Genomic DNA, 23,200 nt, shown 5'->3' on the forward strand with positions numbered 1-23,200 from the left:
AGGGATTCCTAACTTTAACCTATTTCACATTAGTTTGCTAGCCAGTAGAAAATTCATCCATCTTTCGGAAGTTGAAGCAAGAGGGCGCTTGTTTCCGTTGCTTATTCAAATTTATTATGCATTTTCGCACGCTGGGCCTGATTACTTCTTAATTTGTTTACGCGTGTTTCACAAAGATACTTAGAAACATACGCACATGTATACCCGATTACATTCCTTAAAATGTAGCTATTCCATTGCATAGAAGTTTAAACATTAAAAGAAGCGCCTCAACCCCTTTTTTGTCTAAAGATATGTTTGTTGCCGTTATTTCGTATTATATGTACATAGCTATGTATTACTCAAACTCTTTAAATTCCTATGATTATCAATTTTATTTGAGTTTCCCACAGTTTTCCGAATGCGCCCATAATGTTCTTTGTACTTAATACGAAATTTTTCTACAATACTTTGTGCGTAGTGAAATGAGGCATTATATTGAGCGTTTGAAGAGAGTAATAAAGGAATTTTGCCTTGTGGTGGTTATGTGAGCACGTTTCCCTTGAAGCTTTAGAGAAATACAGTCTTTTTAAATACTTTTTTTAAATTTCCACAAACTGAAATGTATATATGATACATCGGTGGCTTTTCAATTGATTTGAACTGCGTTTGGTTGGTGTTACCACGCTTTTCGTCACCTAACAATTTCCCCTCATAACAGAAATGACTTACAGCTATTTCTAAATTGAGATTCGGTTCTCCCACGTTCCTCCTTCTTTGCACGAAATATATATAGTAATTATGTACATAACAAATTTATGGATTGTTTAATGCTTTATTAGGTTTCTTGGTTGACATATGCGGTGTTCTCATAAAATATGTTGTCGACAAAATTATAGTCTCTGATCAAAATCAATAAATCAAAATCGATAATATAATGGTATTAATTATGTTAGAGCAGTTTTAAGGATAAGGATTGACTCGATTTTATCTTCTCGGCCACATTGTTATCAGGAAAAGTGCCCCTCGTTCTCATTAAGGCATCGTTAAAATTTACCGATATTTTCGGAACAAGTCATCAATAGGCACTGAGATTCTCACAATTTTGAGAGGAAGTTTTAATCCGTTACCGGATATATAGCAATGGTTGTGTAATGATTTTGCTCATTTACAAACTATAAGATTAATACAATTGTACTGTAAACTTTAGATTTTCTAACATTTTTCGCTACCTAGGACTAATTTTAGACAGGAAGCTATCATGGAAACCAGACTCTGATGATAGAGTTAAGAAAGTGGCTATACCACTTTATACGAGCATAAGGATGGTTGGACCTAAATGGGGACTAACACCTTGGTACTACAAGGTTGTAGTAAGGCCGATTATGACATACAGCATATTGATCTGGTCGACCAGACATTCGGATTTTGACTCGTCTCGTAACCCTGATCATTTTATAACCCATTTAGTTTTATGACTTACAAACAACCGTTATGTGAACAAAACTATAATACTCTCTTAGCAACTCTTGTTGTGAGAGTATAAAAAGTAATATGTTATCCCAAATTCTGCATAAATTAAACGAACAAAAATTATTTAAGTCCATAAATCAGCGGCTTAGCACTCTTGAATACTATTTACAGTTTATGGATGAACAGTAACTATTTGAAAATAATGCTATGGAACGCCAATGGTCTTTCCAAAAAAGTAAAAATGAATTGGAAGTTACTCTAAACGATAGAAATATTGATGTTTTACTTTACTTACTTGTTTTATGACTTTAATGCAAAACACACTTATTGGGGATCTCGTTTAACTGCAACCAAAGATCGAGAACTTCTGAAAGCTATACAAGTTATTGGATGCAATGTTATTTCAACAGGCCACTTATTGGCTTGCAGATTTTACCCGATCTTCTTGAATTTTTTGTCATCAAAATAAATTTATTGTATTGTATTGAATATTGCTGAGATTTGAGCTCTGATCATTCACCACTATTACTAATTCTATGTGAAAAACCAGTAATTTCATCCGGCACGTCTTTTTTATCTAATAAACATACTGATTGCTATAAATTTAAGACTATACTGAATAAAGTCGATTGTAAGCTAAAGCGAATATCGAATATTCGCGTGAATCTAAGTGGAAACAAATTACATAATAGAAGGTATCCATAAAAAACGCAAACTTCGACGAAAATGGCAGCAAAATAGGTCAGCTGCTCTCAAAACCGAGCTTAATAGATGCACAGCGGAACTAAGAACAAAAATTAGACAGTTTAAAAACTATTCCTTCAAAACGTGTTTGTCCAAACTCACTGTTGATAATTCTAATGATTATTCGCTCTGGAAAGGAAAGGAAAGGAAAGGAAAGGAAAGGAAAGGAATATTAATAAGCAAAGAAAACATGTCGCACCAATAAAATTAAACGAAACTGAATGGACGAAAACGAATGAACAAAAAGCTGCAGTATTTGCAATTCATTTGAGAAACATATTAACACCTAACGATGGACATGAGCTAAACTGTGAAAATAATTGGTTGGATCTACTCGTCAGTATTTCTCCAGTCTTACCAGGAACGTAAGGCTCAAAAAGCTACCAAAGAATTTTATAAAAAAATAGTAAACATTGTAAAAAGTGCATTATACTTAAGATACGTTCCATCGTTTTGGAAAGTATCTGAAGTTATTATGATACCTAAGCCGGGTTAACCACTACATGATGTCACATCTTATAGGCCAATATCGCTGCTGCCTGCTTTATGGGAAGTCTTCGAGAATGTTCTCATTAAGAGGCTCAAATCAATAATAGATCGAAAACACCTTATACCAGCACATCAGTTCGGCTTTCGTGATCACCATTCAACAATTGACCTGGTGCACTAAATAGTTAATTTCGTTGTAAATGCTATGGATAAAAAGAACGTTTGTTCGGCGGCCTACTTAGACGTGTCTCAGGCTTTTGATAGAGTTTGGCAATTGGGTATACAGCTGAAATTGAAATGCATGTTACCCGAACAATATTGCGAAATAATTGCTTCCTACCTAAAATATAGATGCTTTCGCATAAAACAAGAGGATGCATACTCAAACTTGTAACCGATAGAAGCGGGTGTTCCTTTTTACTTGCTTTTTACAAGTGATATCCTCACTGATTCAAGTTATGTGACAGCGACATTTGCGGATGACACAGCCTTGTTAGCAGCAGGAGGTCAACCTGAGTATCTACCCTTCGAGTGCAAACAGCAGTCAATGCAATTACTAAATGGGCTTCCAAGTGGTGCATTAAATAAAACGATTTCAAATCAATGAACGTAAACTTTACTTAACAAGTAAGGAAGGGCTAAGTTCGGGTGTAACCGAACATTTTATACTCTCGCAATTTATTTATTTAACTTAATTTATATTATATAATACATAATTTGACCCACATATTCGTCATATATATTGTATAAAGTCCATTGAAAGTTGGAAACCAAAATATTAGGTTAGAAGCACCGAGGTTCTCGTGTTCGATATATGGGGCCTTAAAAACCTATGGGCCGATTTCGGCGATTTTTAGAATGGGGCTGCCACACTATAAACATAGTATTTGTGCAAAGTTCTGCACCGATATCTTCACTAGTGCTTACTTTATATATTGTAAAGTAGACGATTCAGATCGACTTCAGAGTTTTGGTATATAGGAAGTAGGCGTGGTTGTGATCCGATTTGGTCTATTTTCACAACATATCATTGGTATGTAAGGAAACTATTGCAAACCAAGTTTCATTGAAATCGGTCGAGTAGTTCCTGAGATATGGTTTTTGACCCATAAGTGGGCGACGCCACGCCCATTTTCCATTTTTTTAAAAAATCTGAGTGCAGCTTCCATCTACCATTTCTTATGTGAAATTTAGTGTTTCTGACGTTTTTCGTTAGTGAGTTAACTCACTTTTAGTAATTTTCAACCTAACCTTTGTATGGGAGGTGGGCGTGGTTATTATCCGATTTCTTTCGTTTTTGGACTGTATTAGAAAGTGGCTAAAAAAAACGACTGCAGAAAGTTTGGTTTATATAGCTTTATTGGTTTGCGAGAAATGTATAAAAAACTTAGTAGGGGGCGGGGCCACGCCCACTTCCCCAAAAAAATTACATCCAAATATGCCCCTTCATAGTGCGTTCTTTCATACCAAATTTTATTTCCATAGCTTTATTTATGGCTTAGTTATGGCACTTTATGTGTTTTCGGTTTTCGCCATTTTGTGGGCGTGGCAGTGGTCCGATTTTGCTCATTTTCGAAAGCAACCTTCCTATGGTGCCAAGAAATAAGTGTGCCAAGTTTCATCAAGATATTAAGATATCAAGTTACAGTTTTCACAGACGGACGGACGGACGGACAGACAGACATTCGGATTTGAACGCCACTCTTCACCCTGATCACTTTGGTATATATGACTGTATATCTAACTCGTTTAGTTTTGGGTGTTACAAACAACCGTTATGTGAACAAAACTATAGTACTCTCATTAGCAACATTTGTTGCGAGAGTATAAAAAAAAACAAAAACATCATACCATCCCATTTATATAAATGGTACTCCTATACCACATTACAATAATGCTAAGTACCTAGGTATCACCCCAAATGCTAAGCTTTGCTGGAAAGAGCATGGAATAAAGGAAAAAAGGGTGCGCTTAATTTAAAATTTGTTAAGCTTTACCATCTAGTCGGTAGGAGATCCACGCTTTCAATCGAAAACAAGCTGTTTATTTATAATAAAGTAATAAAGCCAATTTGAGCCTATGGAACTTCAACTATGGGGTTGCTCAAGTCAAAGCTGTATTGCCAGCATTCAGCGCTTCCAAAATAAGATACTAAGATGTATGGTTAATGCTCCTTGGTATGTTAGAGCTGCTGACCTTCACCGGGATCTTGGTGTGGATTTTTAAACGAAATAATAATAATAGCAAAATTAGAGTTATCCGGTCAAAGGAAGTGATGATATGTAATTAAAGTGGTAAATTTATCAAATTATATAAACAAATCCTTACTCACCTACCAGTTCTCTGTAGTAGTTCTTTAATTAAAACCATTGGGATGTTGTGAATTATAATGTTTTATATATTTCAATCTTACATTAAATTTGTGAATTTCAAATTACTTAAAAATAGTAATACTTTTCGTTTACAGCACAATCTGTTGGGTCCAATGGATGTACACATCTATTAAATTTAATTGTTATTTAGATTTTTGCCAACAATTTTCCAATTTATCAAAATTTCTACTAGTCATAAGTATACACGTATACTAGTTTTACTTGTGTAATTCAACAACAATATTTAATCACATTCAATCACGAGTAGCATACAGTTGCCTCAAGCTGTAGGTAACGATTAATTGCAAAATATCTGACGCAGTTAAGTTGCGCGAGCAAAAATGCTCTCGACTTAATACAAAGTTATTATGACTTTATTGCCATGAATACAAAATATATATACATAATAAATATACAGTATAATAACTATAGTAATAATAAATTTTAGTACAATACAAATAAAATATTTCCATAACACTATAACAAATTTTTTTAGTCGTTGTAGTAAATCAAAGAGATCGCTTGTACTTTTCCCAAAGAAGTACAAAATTTTTAATGATTAACGAATGCATCATCAACTAGTAGAATGTACAATATTTCAAAACATAATAATTTTATATATATTTTATATAATTGCACGAATAAGCCTTGTTAAGTAACTTTGCAACATACACGGCGTATACGTAACATGCGCTCCTTGCATTGAGGCATGACCTCAATCGCCACACATGGCTAAACACATTGTATGCATTGTGTGCATATTTCTTTAAAATTGACAAATATAAGATTTATTTTCTAGCAACAACTGCTCCAATTAAAATGTATAAGAAGAACGAATTTTGATACGCTGCGTATACGCAACATTTCACATTCATTCCTTCCAAATTCACCGCATAACATTGCTGCAATGTGCTCACCAGATATCTACAGTTTAGTATTAACTTATTTACAATTTCATGTTGCTTAAAATGTATTCAATAACACATAGTTATATGGCTAAGAGTTGCCAAACGCTTTTGGTCGAAGAGTGTTGACAACAAGCGTACTATTTACATTTTATAGACGAAATCTCTTAAACTCTTAACAAGCGTACTGTATTCCGCAAAATTTGCCTTTCTCTGGTTTATATACAAAATATCGATAATGTTTCCCAAGAAACTTAAATACGCTTACAATGAAACCTGTTCAGTGCCTTTAGTTTATGCACTTTAGTGTGAATATAAGCAATGTGATAGCGTTTAGTCACGCACATTTATTAAAACACACTGAGAGTTGTAAATTCGATTTCCTAATCTGTGCAAACACTTTTACAAAAGTTAAAGCTTCTTAATAAGAGAAATAAATTCATCAACATACTTACATATACCATCATTATATTGGCTTGAGAATATATATGTATATACATGTAGGTATAAATAAAGGATGCCAATGCATTTCTTTGCAATGAATTCTTATATTAGTGTATACAATATAATAATCTACAATATTACAACAATAACATGACCTTATATGAACGTATCTTAGAATCTGATTAACAGTTGCACAGGTTGTTCAGCTAACTAGAGCTCCAATGGGCCTCCGCATAACAACTTACATACACGCTCATAAGTATAGCTCACAAAGACGAGCTGTGCATATCAGATGTAAGAGTAATAAATATTTATGCATTTAACATTAATAACAGTAATATCTTGTTTGGATTTTCAAAAAGCACGTATTATAATATTTCTTGTCGTGTGTCCCTGTTTTCTTAATTTCAAAGCATTATTTACAGCAATTAGAGGATTTTTATACGAATTTTATAAAATAGGTGTAAAGTTTGAAATCGGTTGAACCGAACATCAGAATTTGTGCAAACTACAAGAACGTAAAGAGAGTGATATTCACTAAGTTTTCGCTAGATATTAGAGAAAGTGAAAAAACTATAGAATATGGAATTTGATCAACAATTTATTTATATGAGAGATTACTCTAAAGTGAACCATTTATTAGAAGACAGAATATTGCTATATCAGATAAATATGATTTTGCTTTCAAGTATTAAAAAATAAAATTTTTGTTTCGACGTTGGATTGAAGTTAGTTAACGACATAACATAAATGTTTCAAAAAGCTGTAAAATTCTTTAATTTAATTTGTTGCACTTGGCTATTGTTTGGCTCTCGTCGTCTGTATCTCATGCTTTTGTTACATGATTTATGAAATCCATTAGAGTAATATATCTTTTGTTCGCCGCCATACAATATAGGGGGACTGTTTTAAAATTCTGCCTCGATAGTAAAATTTTAAATTGTGTATTAAGACCTGGTCGAAAAGTTCGATTTATGGAAGGAGATTTTTATGAAATTTAACTTCAATTGCCAATTCAAGAGTTCGAGTTATGGAGAATTTCCAGTTACGGAAATTTGAGTTATGGATGGAAATTTGAATGAGATTCGATTTCTAAACGCTATGGCCAATACAAAAGTTCGGGTTATAGAGATCTTTGAGCAGAACAAATAATTTTTTTTAAGTAAAGGCACGAAAGCAAATTATTTCACTGTTCAAATTCATTAAAATTATTTCCAAATTTCTTTAAATGTGCAAATTTAATTTTTTTATTAACACCAACCGACTTTATAAAATACACTCTGCTGAGGCCTTGTCAAATGCCAAATAACCATAACTCTATGCTAACTTATCAGCAAACTTATTGCATACTTTGCGGGTGAGACGCCTATAAGTAGTTTGCTTAAATTCGTTGCTGTATCTATTAACAATATCTTTTATCAAATATCTTATATGTACAAAGTGCTTTTACTTTCAACACTCATTGCATAAACTAAATAACTGCATCCCATAAATACAGTAAAAGTGGAACAACTGTAATTGTAATCTTTTACCGTTAAACCGAATGCCATATATACAAAATATACATACGTACACAATTTCTTCATTTCGAATGCCCGTTCAGAACGCTAATGCATTGGTTCGTTAGAATCCATTTGTTTTTAGGTTAATCTCGCTGTCTTGTGAGCACACTGGCGCTACCACATATGCTTGTGCAGCTCAAACCACTCGATCGCTTATTTATTGTTTGTCGCTTTTTTGTTGCATCCTTCTGCTTTCTTTATATACAAGTCTCGTTATCCTTGTTCATCAGTGTTGCTTCGGCTTCGTTTTCTGTGAACACTTTGGGCCGTCCATTGACGCTGCCATTGTCCACAACAACTACAACGTTCGTGCCATACTTCAGTTTGCAGTCCAGCGTATCCTAGAAAAGCAAAAAGAGCATAGAAAACATATTATTGAAAACAGGAACGGAAGAAAAGAAAACGTTTCGAACACTCGTAACTGCAAACAAATTGCCTCAGTTGTCGCAGAAGAGAAATGAAAATGTATTCACATTATGTGCGTTTGTATGAGTAAGTATTCTACAAATGGATAATGCAAATAAGCGACAGCTCATTGAACATTTTCGAGCAAAATAACATGTTTTCTTTACTTTGCAGCACTCTTCCTTTCCGATATGGCATTCCTGCAGTCGAAGTTGTGAAGATGGAAAAGTTTGCTTTACAAATTGTATTAAAGAAACATGACACAAGAAAAATTCCGCTTTCGGCGTCTTCCGTGCTGTGATAAATCTTTACCAATTCAATACCAAAACATAATTTAATGAAATTAAGCGCCGGAAGATTGAGTGGCCAAGTTGAGTTGAAGAGAATTTACAAAATGTATGAGATGTGGGAGATATAGTAACTCTTCGTGCAGAGCGAACATGGGTTGAATATAAAGAATGATCCATCTCTAGGTTCTCTACTTTTGTAAAGAAAAAACACTGAAAATTCAAATTTATTTGAGACTGTTTATTATCATTGGAAAGAACAAAAAAAAAACGCCCGGTCCAAAGCGTGAAATTATGCTCACCGAAGTGTTTTCTCAGTAAACTATTGATTGATTGATGTGGGAAGGCGGCACTTCTTGCTGAAACCCAATATCGCTGCGATAACGAGCTTCAATTTAAGGCCATTGACGGTTACATTCTCACGTCCGATCCTCGTGGAACTTTTCAAGAGCCCATAGAGCGAAGCGATGTCGGTTGTGGATGTCGAGAGGCTTCGGTTGTTGCACAAGCTATATTTTGTACGCTTTCACTATAAGATCTCGACGTAAAATGCGCCAAGTCGTTCCATTCGTCAGTAGGCCGATTATTTTGATCAAAAGTCGAGCCAAGCTTGCGAAAAACAATTTTACAGAACGTGAATTTTTGTAATAAAGTTGACTCACTCGTGATATGTCAAAAAAAAGGATGTTGAAAAAAAGTACCTTCTTGGAACGGCCAATACTATTCAAAAATTCAATCCCTTACCTAAGTGAAAGTCTCTTCACATTGCATATAATAAATACCTATATAACATCGGCTGACTAAAAATGGAAATGCACACCATGATCAGGGGAAGGGTTACCGTTTAGTTGCCAGAAATACGTTCTTTCCACAATTCTTCGACTATTGACTATGAAATGAACTCATTTACGCAATAAAGCTAGAAATTGCATTAATTTGTTATATTTATACAGTTTAGGAACACAAAAGTTTCAATGGAGTCTGCATCATTGAACCGCGGAACGATCAACATCTAAGTGTTTGATCCTAATAGTGTGCTAATAACGTGTTAATAGTTTACTAAGTTTGACATAAGTAAAATGATAAAAATGTTTAGCTCAGTAATTCCTCATGCGGATTTTAATTATAAATCAACAGCAGATGGGCAAGTTAGGATAATGGTTAAAAATGTGAATTCTTATAGACTTCTAGTAAAACACATGAAAACTAAGAATATTAGTTTCCACACATATCAACTAAAACAAGAAAGGGCTTATAGAGTAGTTATTAAAAATTTACATCATACTACTGATATTAGTGATATAAAATCTGAACTAGAAATATTGGGTCATAAAGTTAGGAATATTGTCAATATTCGAAGTCGCTATACAAAACAACCACTGCCAATGTTTTTTTATTGATACAACAAAACAATATATGATTTGAAACATATTAATAATGCGATGGTAGTTGTTGAGCCACCTATAAAATCAAATGACATCGTACAATGTTATCGCTGTAAAAAATTTGGACATACAAGGACTTATTGCACAAAACCGTTTAACTGCGTTAAGTGTGGACTTAACCATCCTAGTTCTCAATGTTCTAAGAGCATTGAATCACCTGCCAAATGTATTAATTGTCTTCAAAATCGTCCAGCCAATTATAAAGGTTGCAATGTATATCAAAAACTTGTCCAACAGAAAAATTTAAATCTAAGCAATAGACAAAAAAATCAGTCAAAAACTGGAAAATCTTTTACTCAACTAAATCAAAATACTGATTCTAGTGCAACAAGAGGAAATTCTACATTCGCTGAAGTGCTGAAAGCTAATCCTGAGCAAAATGAATGCAACACTCTACAAAAAATTGAAATTCTACTTAATAGACAATTAGAAATGACTAATAATTTAATAAATATGATGACAATGCTAATTAATCAACTATGCAAATAAATCTACAGCTTGCGCTATGGAATGCAAATTGTTTATTAAACCATATCCGTGATATATCATATTTATCTCAGAAACACATTTTACATCACGTTCCTATTTCAAAATTAGAGGCTATGATCTCATTAGCAGCGATCATCCTGATGGCAAAGCTCATGGAGGAACTGCTATCTTAATAAAGTCATCAAAATAAAGTATAAAATGGAAGAAGGAATATTATGTCCCCAACTTCAAGCAACATGCATCAAAGTTAGATGCGGTTCTTACAATATAGTTCTTTGTGCAATATATATTCCGCCACGATTTTCTATGAAACAACTAGAATTTCACAACTTCTTCGACAAACTAGGTCCTGCCGTCATTGTAGGCGGAGACTTTAATGCTAAGCATCCTTGGTGGGGCTCGAGACTAACTAATCCAAAAGGAAATGACTTGTACAAATGTATAACAAATGATCGTTTGTCTGTTTTATCTACAGGTGGTACAGAAAAATACCCGATCTTTTGGACTTCGCTGTATACAAAGGAATTCCTAGGCATATGTTTTCTATTTCAGAAAATTTTGATCTGAGCTCTGATCATTCGCCAATTCTTGTCACTGTAAACCTGATGCCTGAGGATATAAGAAGACAAAAATTAATAACTGCGCAAACTGACATCGATTATTTTCATCAATATTTGGATGCTCGTATAGATTTGAATACACCGATTAAAAACGAATTTGAACTAGACAGTGCAATAGAGTCACTCACTCAACTTATTTATGAGGCAGCATCTCAAGCTAATCCAATTAATGAAGCGCATGTTCCTAACAAAACTCTCATTCCATCTCAAATAAGAGATATGATAAAAAAGAAACGTAAATTAAGGAAAACTTGGTAAAATAGACGACTACCAAGCGATAAAAAGAAATATAATCAAGCCACTAAAGATCTCAAAATAGCTTTAAGCGATTATAAAAACAAGACAGTGTCAGATTTTTTCAAAAATATTGATGTTGATAAAAACAACGAGTACAGCTTATGGAAAACCACGAAATATTTAAAACGCCCAAATAGAAGAAATGTTGCTATAAGAAACTGTAATGGTTCTTGGTGTAAATCTGACTCAAGTAAAACTCAAGCGTTTTGTGAATACCTCAAAGATATTTTCAAACCGCTTCCACTTAACAGTCATTCAGATGAGGAAGAAGTAATGGGATTCCTAGATGTTGCCTGCCAAATGGGCCTTCCAATAAAACGTATCTCACAGTTAGAGGTTGAGGAAGAAATAGAAACACTTAAAAATTCGAAAGCACCAGGATATGATGGTATCGATGCAAAAACGATTAAAGCGCTTTCAGAAAAATTTATGCAATATTTAATGTTGTTATTCAACACAATTCTTCGTCTTTCTCACTTTCCAACGCAGTGGAAATGCGCGGAGATAATAATGGTATTGAAGCCTAACAAATCAGAAAATGATATTAAGTCATATAGACCAATTAGTTTGTTGGTAACATTCTCCAAAATATTTGGAAGAATATTTCTGAGAAGAATGCTATCAGTTATTGAAATAAACAATGTCATACCTGAGCATCAATTTGGATTCAGGAAAAACCACGGAAGTATTGAGCAATGTCACCGAGTTGTCAACATTATAACTGACGCGCTAGAAAATAAAAAGTACTGCTCAGGAGTCTTTTTAGATATTCAGCATGCTTTTGATCGGGTGTGGCACCCAGGATTGCTTTATAAAATAAAAAAACATTTTCCTTCGCCATTTTATCTAATGTTGAAATCGTATTTGTGTGGTCGCAGTTTCTATGTAAAACATAGAAATGATCATTCAGATATTCTTTCAATTGAAGCTGGAGTGCCTCAATATAGTGTACTCGGACCTGTCCTCTATACCATATTCACATCTGATTTCCCAACAACCGAAGAGGTCCTAATTGCGACATTTGCAGATGACACTGCTTTAGTAACAGTGGGCGAAACCCCATCTAGTGCTAATTCAATTATTCAACTTGAGTTAGAGAGAATAGAAACATGGATGAAAAAATGGAATGTTATGAAAAAATGGCTCGAAGTCTGAACTCAGTCTTGAGAATAAAATTAAATTATACAAAGCGATCTTAAAACCAGTGTGGACATATGGTATTCAGCTGTGGGGTACGGCTTCCAAATCAAATATTGAAATTTTACAACGCTATCAGTCAAAAACACTAAGAATGATTGTAAATGCGCCATGGTTTATAACAAATGAAAATATACATAAATATTTACAAATTCGTTACGTAAAAGAGGAGGTAAATAGACTATCCGATAAATATCTTAACCATAAACTAAGTAATCACAATAATACCTTGGCAATATGCTTACTAGATGATACTCAAGAAACCCAAAGACTGAGAAGATATCATGTCCTAGACTTGCCCTTTAGAAAATAAGTACATAATATATAAAGTAAGTAATATATTAAGATATATTATAATAAATGAAACAATGTTTTAATTTTTTATACTATTATTTATAATGAGATAATCACTTTTGCTGAATGTTAATAGGACAGATTGCAAATAAAAGATTGTTACTATAAAAGAAAAAAAAAAAAAAGTTTCAATAATATGTAAGTATACATTTAAAATTGGAGCAATGATAACAACTCTTTTTGTAATTCATGTTTTAAATCTACTTATTCGCTCTCTGTGGGATATGTCATTTTTGTATTTATGTGTTTCGCAAACAGTTAAGTATTACAATACCAGAGATAAGTAAATGGAACACGCTCTAGGAGGAATACGCTTAACTAAACACGTACAAAGTGCTTTTCTGCGTATTGCATTTCGGTTGTTGGAAATGATGCGATTAGACTGTCAGTTTTAAACGCTTTTGTTGCAACTTTTGTTGCCGGGAAAAGGCAACCGAAATTAGGCAAAGCTTAAGTACCAACTTTTCAAGCAACCACTTATGTTGAGATTTTTAATGCGTGATTATGAATGCCGTATTTATAATTATGCTTACATTTCAGTGAAGTTGCAGGTGAAATGGGTTTCAAAATCCTTTTAGGTTATGTCAACAAAGCGATTTTGGCCAGCGAAGTAAATACGGCAGGCAACTGAATATGCTTATTATTCAAACGTCTGCTTAATTATCTTGCAAAGACTTTACTGAGCGAAAAATGTGTTCGTAAGCATAAAAATATATTTAATTTGTGTTCTTGAAAAGCAGAAGTTTTGCATTTCTCAAGACGCAATAGTATTAAGATTAATAATGGATACAATCAATACATCTTCTTTAGAACCAAGTAATTCTTTTGTAGTACAAGGTTTTTCTTGAACTATATATAAATATGCACGCTTGTAGGCCCACACAAAAGCACTGAAGCACGTGTGATTGGAGCTACACATTGCAATGTGAGAATCTCAGGTACATGGCAAATAAATTCAAATTACGAGTATAAATTCTTTAAAGCAGGAAGCCAACAACAACTCGAGTAAATAGTTTCCCACTTCCGGCAACTTTTCACAGGAATCAACGCGTCAATGCAAAAATGAAAAATGGAAAAAATGAGTTTGTCTTCGACAAAGTTAGCAATGAACAACAACACAATTAGAAATGTCATCAGCACGAGATATTCATGTCATATTGGTTGCTGCAAGCCGCTCCAAGTAAGAAACAACCTGAGGAATTCGTTTAAGAAATAGAGGGGCTATTCACCATCCTGTTTGGGAAGAGATATCACATTACTGATAATACTGATACACACCCATATTCATGTACGGAATTTGCTTGCCTTTGATTACTGGAAGCTTTGTCATCCCTTGTGGCAAGGAGTGAAATTTTAATGACGAAGTAAAAGTGGGTAAGAAATTGCGAAGGTAATGCTGACATGTAGTAATGAACAACAACAAGTATATGCATTAGAAATTAAACTACTAATATCGACTATAGTTGCTAAAAACTGAGGTTTTCACCGCAATACAAATTTCATGCTCCTAGAGTATTCTTCAGACCTTAAAGTTACAGTTTTAAAATGGACATCGGGTTATTTCCATAAAGCACCTTTGCATAGTAGTGGCTTTAGGGCAAGGCGACTTTCCTCCACAAATGGTTGAAATCGGACCATACATTTTCAAAGCGTAAGTTAATGTATACGAGAAACTCAGTGCTAATGCTGACTATTTGCCGAAAGTATCGGTCAATCTATCTCATTAAAAATCGAAGGGCGCCTTTTTCTCAAAATAATGTGCCCAGATGCGAAAAAGGGATAAAATGATATATTGAAAGTGCTTTCGCATTTTCAATTCCTCCAACATCCACACATCTAATGTAAAGACATTCAAACTTTTAGTCGACTTTATACCGTATAATTCAGAGAGTATAAAATGTTCGAATGTACCTCTTCATTTCGTGGTTATAATTAGTATTTCTAGACCCTTACCTTTTTTAGCGGCACAGTGTAGTCTCCATCCTTTGTCCATAGTACATTTTTTGTCTTAATGGAGTTGCGATCTCTGAAATTATTCGTATGACGCACGGAACGCACACGTACCTAAAATATAAAATATTTTTGAAATATTAACACCGGTGTCATTAAAAATACAGTAAATACAGTTTAGAAAGTTAGCGTAAGTTCATGTTCTGGCTATGAGGAGTAGTAAATCTACATTCTTAATCACTACATTTCCCCTTCTAAAAGAGTTCGAATAGCACATATCAAATAATGTATATTTAGGTTTTAGATGACCCCACCCTGATATTTGATTTAATTTAAGGACTCCTTAATTACTTTCTTCATAAACTTGATTAACTCCAACATTTTGTCGTCCTTTAAGACGCTGGAATGAATAGTACAACTTGTATCTTTTCTTTTATCAACAACGAGGAAGGCTGCCCAAATTTCGCTTTGAGCGACCCTTTTTGTCAACATACAATATATATGAATACGTTGTCAAACTTTGACTTAGGAAACTGCTTTTCTCCTCAATATTTCCCTAGTACTGCATTACATCGGCCAGTGATTTAGAGGGATTGATCAAAAAGCAATGTAACAATTTTATTTTGGAATATATATCATATTCCGCAATGTTGAAATTAAAAAAGTATTTTTACAATAGAGGAGAACTCAATGTTTTATATCGAAATATTGTTATCAACTTAAGTCTAAATTATTCGAAAAGTTACTGTTTAAAAAATAGAAAAAAATATGGGTCAAAAACCATATCTCAGAAACTACTTGACCGATTTCAATGAAATTCGGTACATAATTTTCTTAACACCCTGTTGACACGGACGAAAAATGGGCGAAATCGGTTCACAACCACGCCTACTTCCCATATAACTCAATTTTGAATTCCAACTGATTTGTTCATTTTATAATATATACATACATTAGGAACAAATGAAGATAGCAGAATAAAACTTTACACAAATACTATATCACTTGTGGAAAATTTGTCAAGATCGGACTTTCCAGCTCCATGATATCGAACATGAAGAACCCAGTGCCTAAGAGTAATTTTTCACCGAAAATATCGGTAAATCTCTCAGATATTTTAATTTAATTCAGAGGGACTTTTATTCTTCTAATAGTGTGTCTCTGTAGAAAATTAAGTGAGCATACAGTCCTGGTAATAGTGCATTAAGGAGTTTAAAAATTCAATTGGATAGTTGGTGGTTCATTCGTTCTTCGTTTATTACACTGTCAATATATTTGAATGACTAAAGTGTACCAACTATCTCATACTGAATTATGTAGTTTAGGCAATCTATATATCAATTCATAACCGCCAAACTTGATCGCTCACTCAACTTCATTAATTCATTATTTGTGTGATTAGCCGCCCACTCAACCATTCATTATTTTTGTGATTGGGAATACCTTGTTGATGAATTCGTTATTCGATAAGACAAAGTTACAGTGATTCTAAATCCGTTCAATTCGTCGAAAGGTACTCGACCATTACCAGTCAGCAATTGCTCAGAAATCTTCCACATATGTATCGTGCAGCAATGCAACTCTCATGGTTGTGGTTAGCGGAAGTTTTTTCATAGCGTTTATTTCGTCGTCAGCAGTTGATCTCGGAATTGCTGGCAGTGTTTGGGGGAAATCGCTAGACTAACTGTCATTGCGCCTCGAGTTATTGTGTATACCTTTTAGTGTTCGGTTAAGTGCTTCCAATGCGTGTTTATGCTCCATTGTGCATTCGTCCCATATGATGAATTTCAATGCTAATGAAACTTTGGATGTTGGGTTTTCAACTTTTTGAAGATTTAACGTAATAACGCAATGTGAGGCCAGAAAAAAGCAAGTGCAACCGAATGTTGGTTTGTTTTTCTATTTTTATCAAGTGAGCGCCAACATTCTAAGCTAGCACCAAATCAAATTTTAGCCAAAGGGGCCGCCGTTCTTGAGTTATAAATTAGTTACACCATTACACACACGACTTTCTTTTATATATGGGCATTTCCGCCAGAAGGTCTACCACAGACAAAATATTAAACATTATTAGAATTACAAAGTTTTTGCATATTTTCATAGGAAAATATTTAAATTTATTTATATTAAATTATCTTTAAATTAATTCATAACCAATTACGAGATATACCAAAGCCAAGTCGAATAGGAGCTACTTTTCTCATTTCGATTTTTCTACTACATTTGTTTTTTTTGTCAAAATTGTTAAAGAAACATATCATGTATTAATTTTTGCTTTGTGTAAAACCTTTATAAGGGTACAAAGAGCAAACTAAAATGCATAAGAAAGCATGCGATTGCAAATAACTGTAAGTTTTTGCTCTCTTATTAACTTATATTTTAATGTCCCGTGTGACATCAAAAAACAACACTTGTTCCCACTGCATCGCAAATATAAGCAGCAAGCTCGCCAAATTTGTGGTATAAACAGTAAATATTTATACAATTAAAATAAAAAAAACCTTGTTAAAAAATCAGAAGATTTGTGGTTTTGGTAACTACTTAAAATTGGTCACGTGCGACATCGTAGGTGCGGAATTAAAAAATTTAAAATTATTTTTTGTCTTATAAAGTTGACTTAAGTATGTAAATAGATACATTTACATTAATTATTTACATATGAGCAAAAACCGCACTTTAAATTCCACTGAAATAGCTATTCAATATATAGATTTTGGCGAAAATTATAGGCTTACAAATCAAAATAAGAGTGCTCATTTTAACAAGGTTGTCAGGAGAAAATCGTTTGCTTTTAAAAGTAACTTATGACATATTATTTTCTTGATAAATCTCTTAACCAAAATTAAGAAATCCTTTAGTTGCTTTTCTAAAATATTTATATTTTTTAAGGTAACTGCTCTCAGTTTAAATCAAATTTATATTATCAAGTCTAGTTGATTTTATAAAATAATTAACTCTTCATTAGAATATAATTTTTTTGCAAGGAACCGATGGACTGGGAGCAGTTATCAAAAGGAAAGTCCTGCAGATAACGAAATCCAAAAATTTGTATACCCGAGGACAGCATTTTCTTTTTTTCTTCTTAAATAATTCCGTATTATAATAACAAAATCAACATAAATATTATGATGGAAAAAAATGTCCCGTGCGACATGTCCCGTGCGACATGTCCCGTGCGAATGTGGTTAATAATTAATTTAAAAAAATCTATAAATTATTTTTGGATGAAATTCATACCATCTTTAAAGGTCATAAATGCGCAACATTTTACAATCAAAAACATTTGAATATTGCCTCACAATTCGCTGAAATCACCGTTTGAATCGTTATCCCCAAAAACGACTTCCATTTTTTGTCCCGTGCGAATGCCTTGGTTTTTTGCAATTATCTTGAAAATGAGAACCGTTCCAAAATCAACCTTAACACTAAATGTAGAGCTAATGAAGGGCTATTGAAAAATCCTACTGTCAAAATTAAAAAAACATTTTAGTTCATATGTTTTTTTAGTTGAAAGGCGTACGATTGTCCCGTTCGACATGGCGGAAATGCCCATATGTAAATACATATACCTATATGTATCTATTTCCTTTACTTAATACTGTTAAAAGAGTTACCCTTAAATTAAAGCTCGAACCGAAAGCCATTTTTGTACATTATTATAAAACATTCCTCAATCGCAAAATCGCAAATTTAAAATTGTTTAAGAAAAAACGCCGCAAGTCAAAATTCCTTCATTACTCTTTTCAAACGCTCAATATAATGCCTCATTTCACTTCGAGCAAAGTACAAAAAGTTCGTGTTTAGTTCGAAAAACATTATGGGCGCCGTTTTGGAAACTTTCTGAAACACAAATAAAATTGATAAGGGTAACAGCATTAGGGTAAAAACAAAACAAAGAAAAAGCCGCATTCAAAAGTTCTTTTTTAATGTTTACTTACTTTTGAGCTTCAGTACAACGCGTTTCACAGAAAAGGCACATTTTAAGGAATGTTTCGGGTGCAGAAGTATGTGTGCACGTGAAACAAGCGTAGAAAAAATTAAAAAGTAATCAAGACACGCATAAGAAAACTTTACACTTTTTATTAAATTTAAGTAAACAAGAAAGGAAATTATTTCTACTATTTGAATTATACTCTTACTATTTGAATTATATTCCCCATATTTGGTGTAGAGTTAACCGGATGACTAATTTTTGTTGTACATGTAGCTGAGATTTGTCTCGCTTGCAGTCTGTGCGGTAGGTTTATAATTGTTCAGAACATGTGCCATTTCTGTGCAATATGCTGCAATATTACAACAAAGTCAAACACATTAAACTTGTATATATGGTATATATAGAGTTCCAACTGCTCGCTAAAAGTGCATTAATACACTCCAGATGATGGATCTAACTATTATGCTATAGCTCCGCCATACTACTTTGCGTAAAAGTATTTTTTTTTAATTTTTTTTTTTTAATCTGAGAATGAAAAGTTGGCTTTTATAACTAAAGTAATAAAAGATTTTCGAAATACCAAGGTGGGGTCCAAGGGAGTTGTCTACATTGTCAGCACTACCGATCGGGTTTTGGGTCGCTCCTAAAGTAGTCTCACTTAAAAACAATAACAAATGTTGAATAGCATCATCTCCCACCAAGTTGTTAATAATTTTACACTTAATTGCTTAATGTCGAATGTGCGACTGGGTTTTGATATGAGCCAAGTAAATGAAATAATTATGACACATTAAAACCACCGCTGTTGCCATAGTCGTACATGTAATTAACATAACCTACATAATATAAACTACATTACCTACGTTCACCTACCTGTCTAATCCAATTAAATTTTCGTCTAGTTGGCTTAGACGTGTTCACTTTTCTTAAATCTACATCCACATGTACGTGTATGCTAATACCCGAAGTAATAACTAATTTTCTGCCGCATCACTGGCTTTATTATTAAAATATTACTAAGCAGATAATACGAGTACGAGTTAAGCCGCTTGGGAAATCATTTGCTAATTAAACACTTGCAGATTGCAATTGCTGCTGTTGTTGTGCAAATGTACGTGTCTGCTGACGTCAAGTTTCGAAATCATTTGCTTTTAATTGCACACACTTAGTTGAATGTGAACTAAATTTAAAATATATTGAGTTGCCCGAGAAAATGTTGACTATATTTTTGAAATAAGCATCTTTATAATCGGTTAGATACATATTATATTAGTAGGGTCTTCACTCACCGAATGTACGCGATCGTATGTACTGTTATTGCCGCCACCCAAGCTGGAAGCGATCGTCTCTCGAAAGCTGGACTGATCCCTCGCAAAGCCATTGTTGTAGTATACGCTTCGCCGCTTGCCCCACAGTATGTCCTTGAATGCAACCCTGTACCGGTGCGACATCACGTTATAAAGAATCGGATTGATCGTGCTGAGTGCGTCCATTTTTGCGATGAAGTAAAGTGGGAGAGAAGAAAATTTTGTTGTTGATTAATGGTATAGGGTTATATATTTATGGTTAGGGATTAATTATCAATGAATAATGACTAAAGACTACTGATTAACGATGAACAATTAATGATTATTAACTAACGCGTAACAAATAAAGATCACTTAACAAAGACTAATGATTGAAAATTGGTGATTAATTATTAGTAAAATTTATGTGTGAAAGGATGGAATATTTAATAACAATTAAGGAACGAAAATATCGGTAAATCTCTCAGGTACTTTAATGTAATTCAGAGGGAATTTTTTCTTCTAATGGTGTGTCTTCCCTAATTATAGACTATTCAAAAATACGGCTTTATACCTTATAAATCGGTTAATATGTAAAGTATATTAGGCAAATTAAGTGACCGTATTGCCTTGGTGGTGAAAATAATTGAAATTGATCCCCGGTCCCCAAATACTATGAGAATGATTTTCAATATTCAGGACTTTATGCCGAATATACGGGACGAATTGTGTGTTGCCTTCATAATATTAAACAAATAAATTGCGAGAGTATAAATTGTCAGGTTACACCCGAGTTTAGCCATACCTTTCTTCTTAGTATGAATTGATAATAGTTTGCCTCATTATTTTAAAATTTAAAGCGATTTCTATCAAGCAGTCTTTTGATTTTGCCAATTCGCAGACATACATACATATCTACATACAGTGAGTGCCACTCAAAATGGCCCACCTGCGAAAAGTTTTCAAATCATGACCTATTTTATTTATTTTTAATTTCTATTATTTTCCTCAAATTTGAATAAGTCACCAATGAGAAAAAGCAGAAACTATTAAATGAGAATGAAATATTTTCAATATTTACAAGAAAACATAAAAACACACCGAAAAATGACGCGCAACTCAAAATGACCCAATCATTGAAAGCAACACAAATAACGGTATTTTATTAAAACCGTTAACAATTTGGGTCTGTTTGTTTAGTTTAGACATATTTACTATGGTATCGATCAATTAGTTCTATTTGCGATTTTGGAAGTGTAAGATATTGTGAGTTTTCGTAAAATGGGTCCTCAAACTGCAAAAGAAATACGAAATTTAATAATACAACATTATTATAAAAAATATAATAAAACGCTATACCGAAGAAAATCGGATCACAAACAAACCAAAACATCCTGGTAAGAAAATGCTAAGTGAGCGTGAAGAGCGTTGGGTTTTCCAAAATGTATAATTAAATCCACGTCTGAGTGCTCAAAATCTTCGAGATATGTTAGCAGAACAATTTAACACCATATGCAGTGCAACTACGATCAGAAGGATTATTCACAAGACTGGTTTACATGGAAGAATTGCCCGAAAAAACCCATTTGTAAGTGAGAAAAACAAGAAAGCTCGTTTAGAATACGCTCTCAACTACCAAATGAAAGATTTTGAGTTTTGGAAAAACGTAATTTTTGTGGACGAATCCAAATTTAATTTATTTGGATCAGACGGAAGAGTTAACCTATGGGAACACCGAATAAAGAGCTGGATTCGAAACATCTTAGACCTACAGTGAAGCATGGTGGTGAGCATGTGATGGTGTGGGGCGCTTGTTCCGCCGCATGAGTGAAAATACTGTGCTTTGTTGAAGGGGATAATATTTACAAATTTTGTGAGAAAATTTAAAACAAAGTGCACAGAAGCTGGAAATTGGGAGTACATTTCACTTGTATCAAGATAACGGTATGCTTCGGATACCGCCCATATCGTAAAGGAATGGTTACTGTATAATTGTCCTAAAGCCTTAAAAACTCCACCGCAATCTCCCGACTTAAACATAATTGCGAACTTATGGCATAAATTGGAAGTAGAAATTCGAAAGCACGCAATATCTATCAAATACAAATTGCCCTAATGGAGGAGTGGGAGAAAATATCTCCCGACTATACAAAAATATCGGTAAAATCTATTCCAAATAGATTGAAATCAATTATAAATCAAAGAGGTTATGCCACTAAGTACTAATTCTAAAAACTTTCTGATTATTTTATGAATTTTCAGACATTTGAATAAGTGGGCCATTTGATGTGGAATATATAATTTTATGTGAATTCCTTGTTTTGTGTAAATATTGAAAGTATTATTTTATAAATGAAATGTTTTTGTTTCTTTGTTGGTTATTGTCTAAACTTTAGAAAAATAAAAATAAATTTCAAATAAAAACTAAGTTTTGGTGTTTTTACCACGTAAACTTTTCACATATGGGCCACTTTGAGTGGCACTCACTGTATGTATATACTGCTGCTTATGATTTACGACAACTGCTGGGTCTGTTGTTTATAACTGTTTGCTGGTATTATCAGTAACTCTTTAATCTTGGAACAAACTAAGCGTTAACATTTTGTTTGCCCATGCGTTCGTGATAAATGACTGTTTGGCGACCAAATGATGAAGACACTGCTCCACAACAAAAATTCTCCAATATTTACAAAGCATTTTTTTATCTGCTTGTTAATTGCTACTGCAGTACATTGTTTCTCCTCTCCGATAAAGAGACTTAAACGGTTTTATCAGAGTAAATATGACAAAAACTATTTGCAAACATATTCACTGCTTGCTGTTGCTGCTGGTGCTCACCAGATACACCAAGATAAAGTACTTAAAATGGAGTGTAAACATCCGTATGGAATCACATAATATACATATATGTAAATATGTACGATATAATCGTATGTGTACATATGTAAATGAAAGTACGTCACTCATA

General features: G+C 33.5%; 1 protein-coding gene across 7 annotated transcripts in view; it reads right to left on the minus strand.

Annotated features, from left to right (window-relative positions):
• Positions 1-5,060: 5,060 nt before the first annotated feature.
• Positions 5,061-23,200, minus strand: part of LOC105211582 (neuropeptides capa receptor) — a 49,088-nt gene continuing 30,948 nt past the window's right edge. For 5 of the 7 annotated variants that reach the window (XM_054228973.1, XM_054228971.1, XM_054228972.1 and 2 more), the window contains exons 9-11: positions 20,236-20,425; positions 15,016-15,126; positions 5,061-8,309 (exon numbers count right to left, since the gene is read on the minus strand). In XM_054228973.1, coding sequence (XP_054084948.1) covers positions 8,166-8,309; positions 15,016-15,126; positions 20,236-20,425 — 445 coding nt within the window. In that variant the 3' untranslated portion in view covers positions 5,061-8,165. The remainder of the gene's footprint in view (positions 8,310-15,015; positions 15,127-20,235; positions 20,426-23,200) is intronic. The other 2 variants (XR_851679.3, XR_003752254.2) reach the window with 2 other exon arrangements.

Source organism: Zeugodacus cucurbitae, chromosome 4, assembly GCF_028554725.1.
Source record: "Zeugodacus cucurbitae isolate PBARC_wt_2022May chromosome 4, idZeuCucr1.2, whole genome shotgun sequence".
NCBI lineage: Eukaryota > Metazoa > Arthropoda > Insecta > Diptera > Tephritidae > Zeugodacus > Zeugodacus cucurbitae.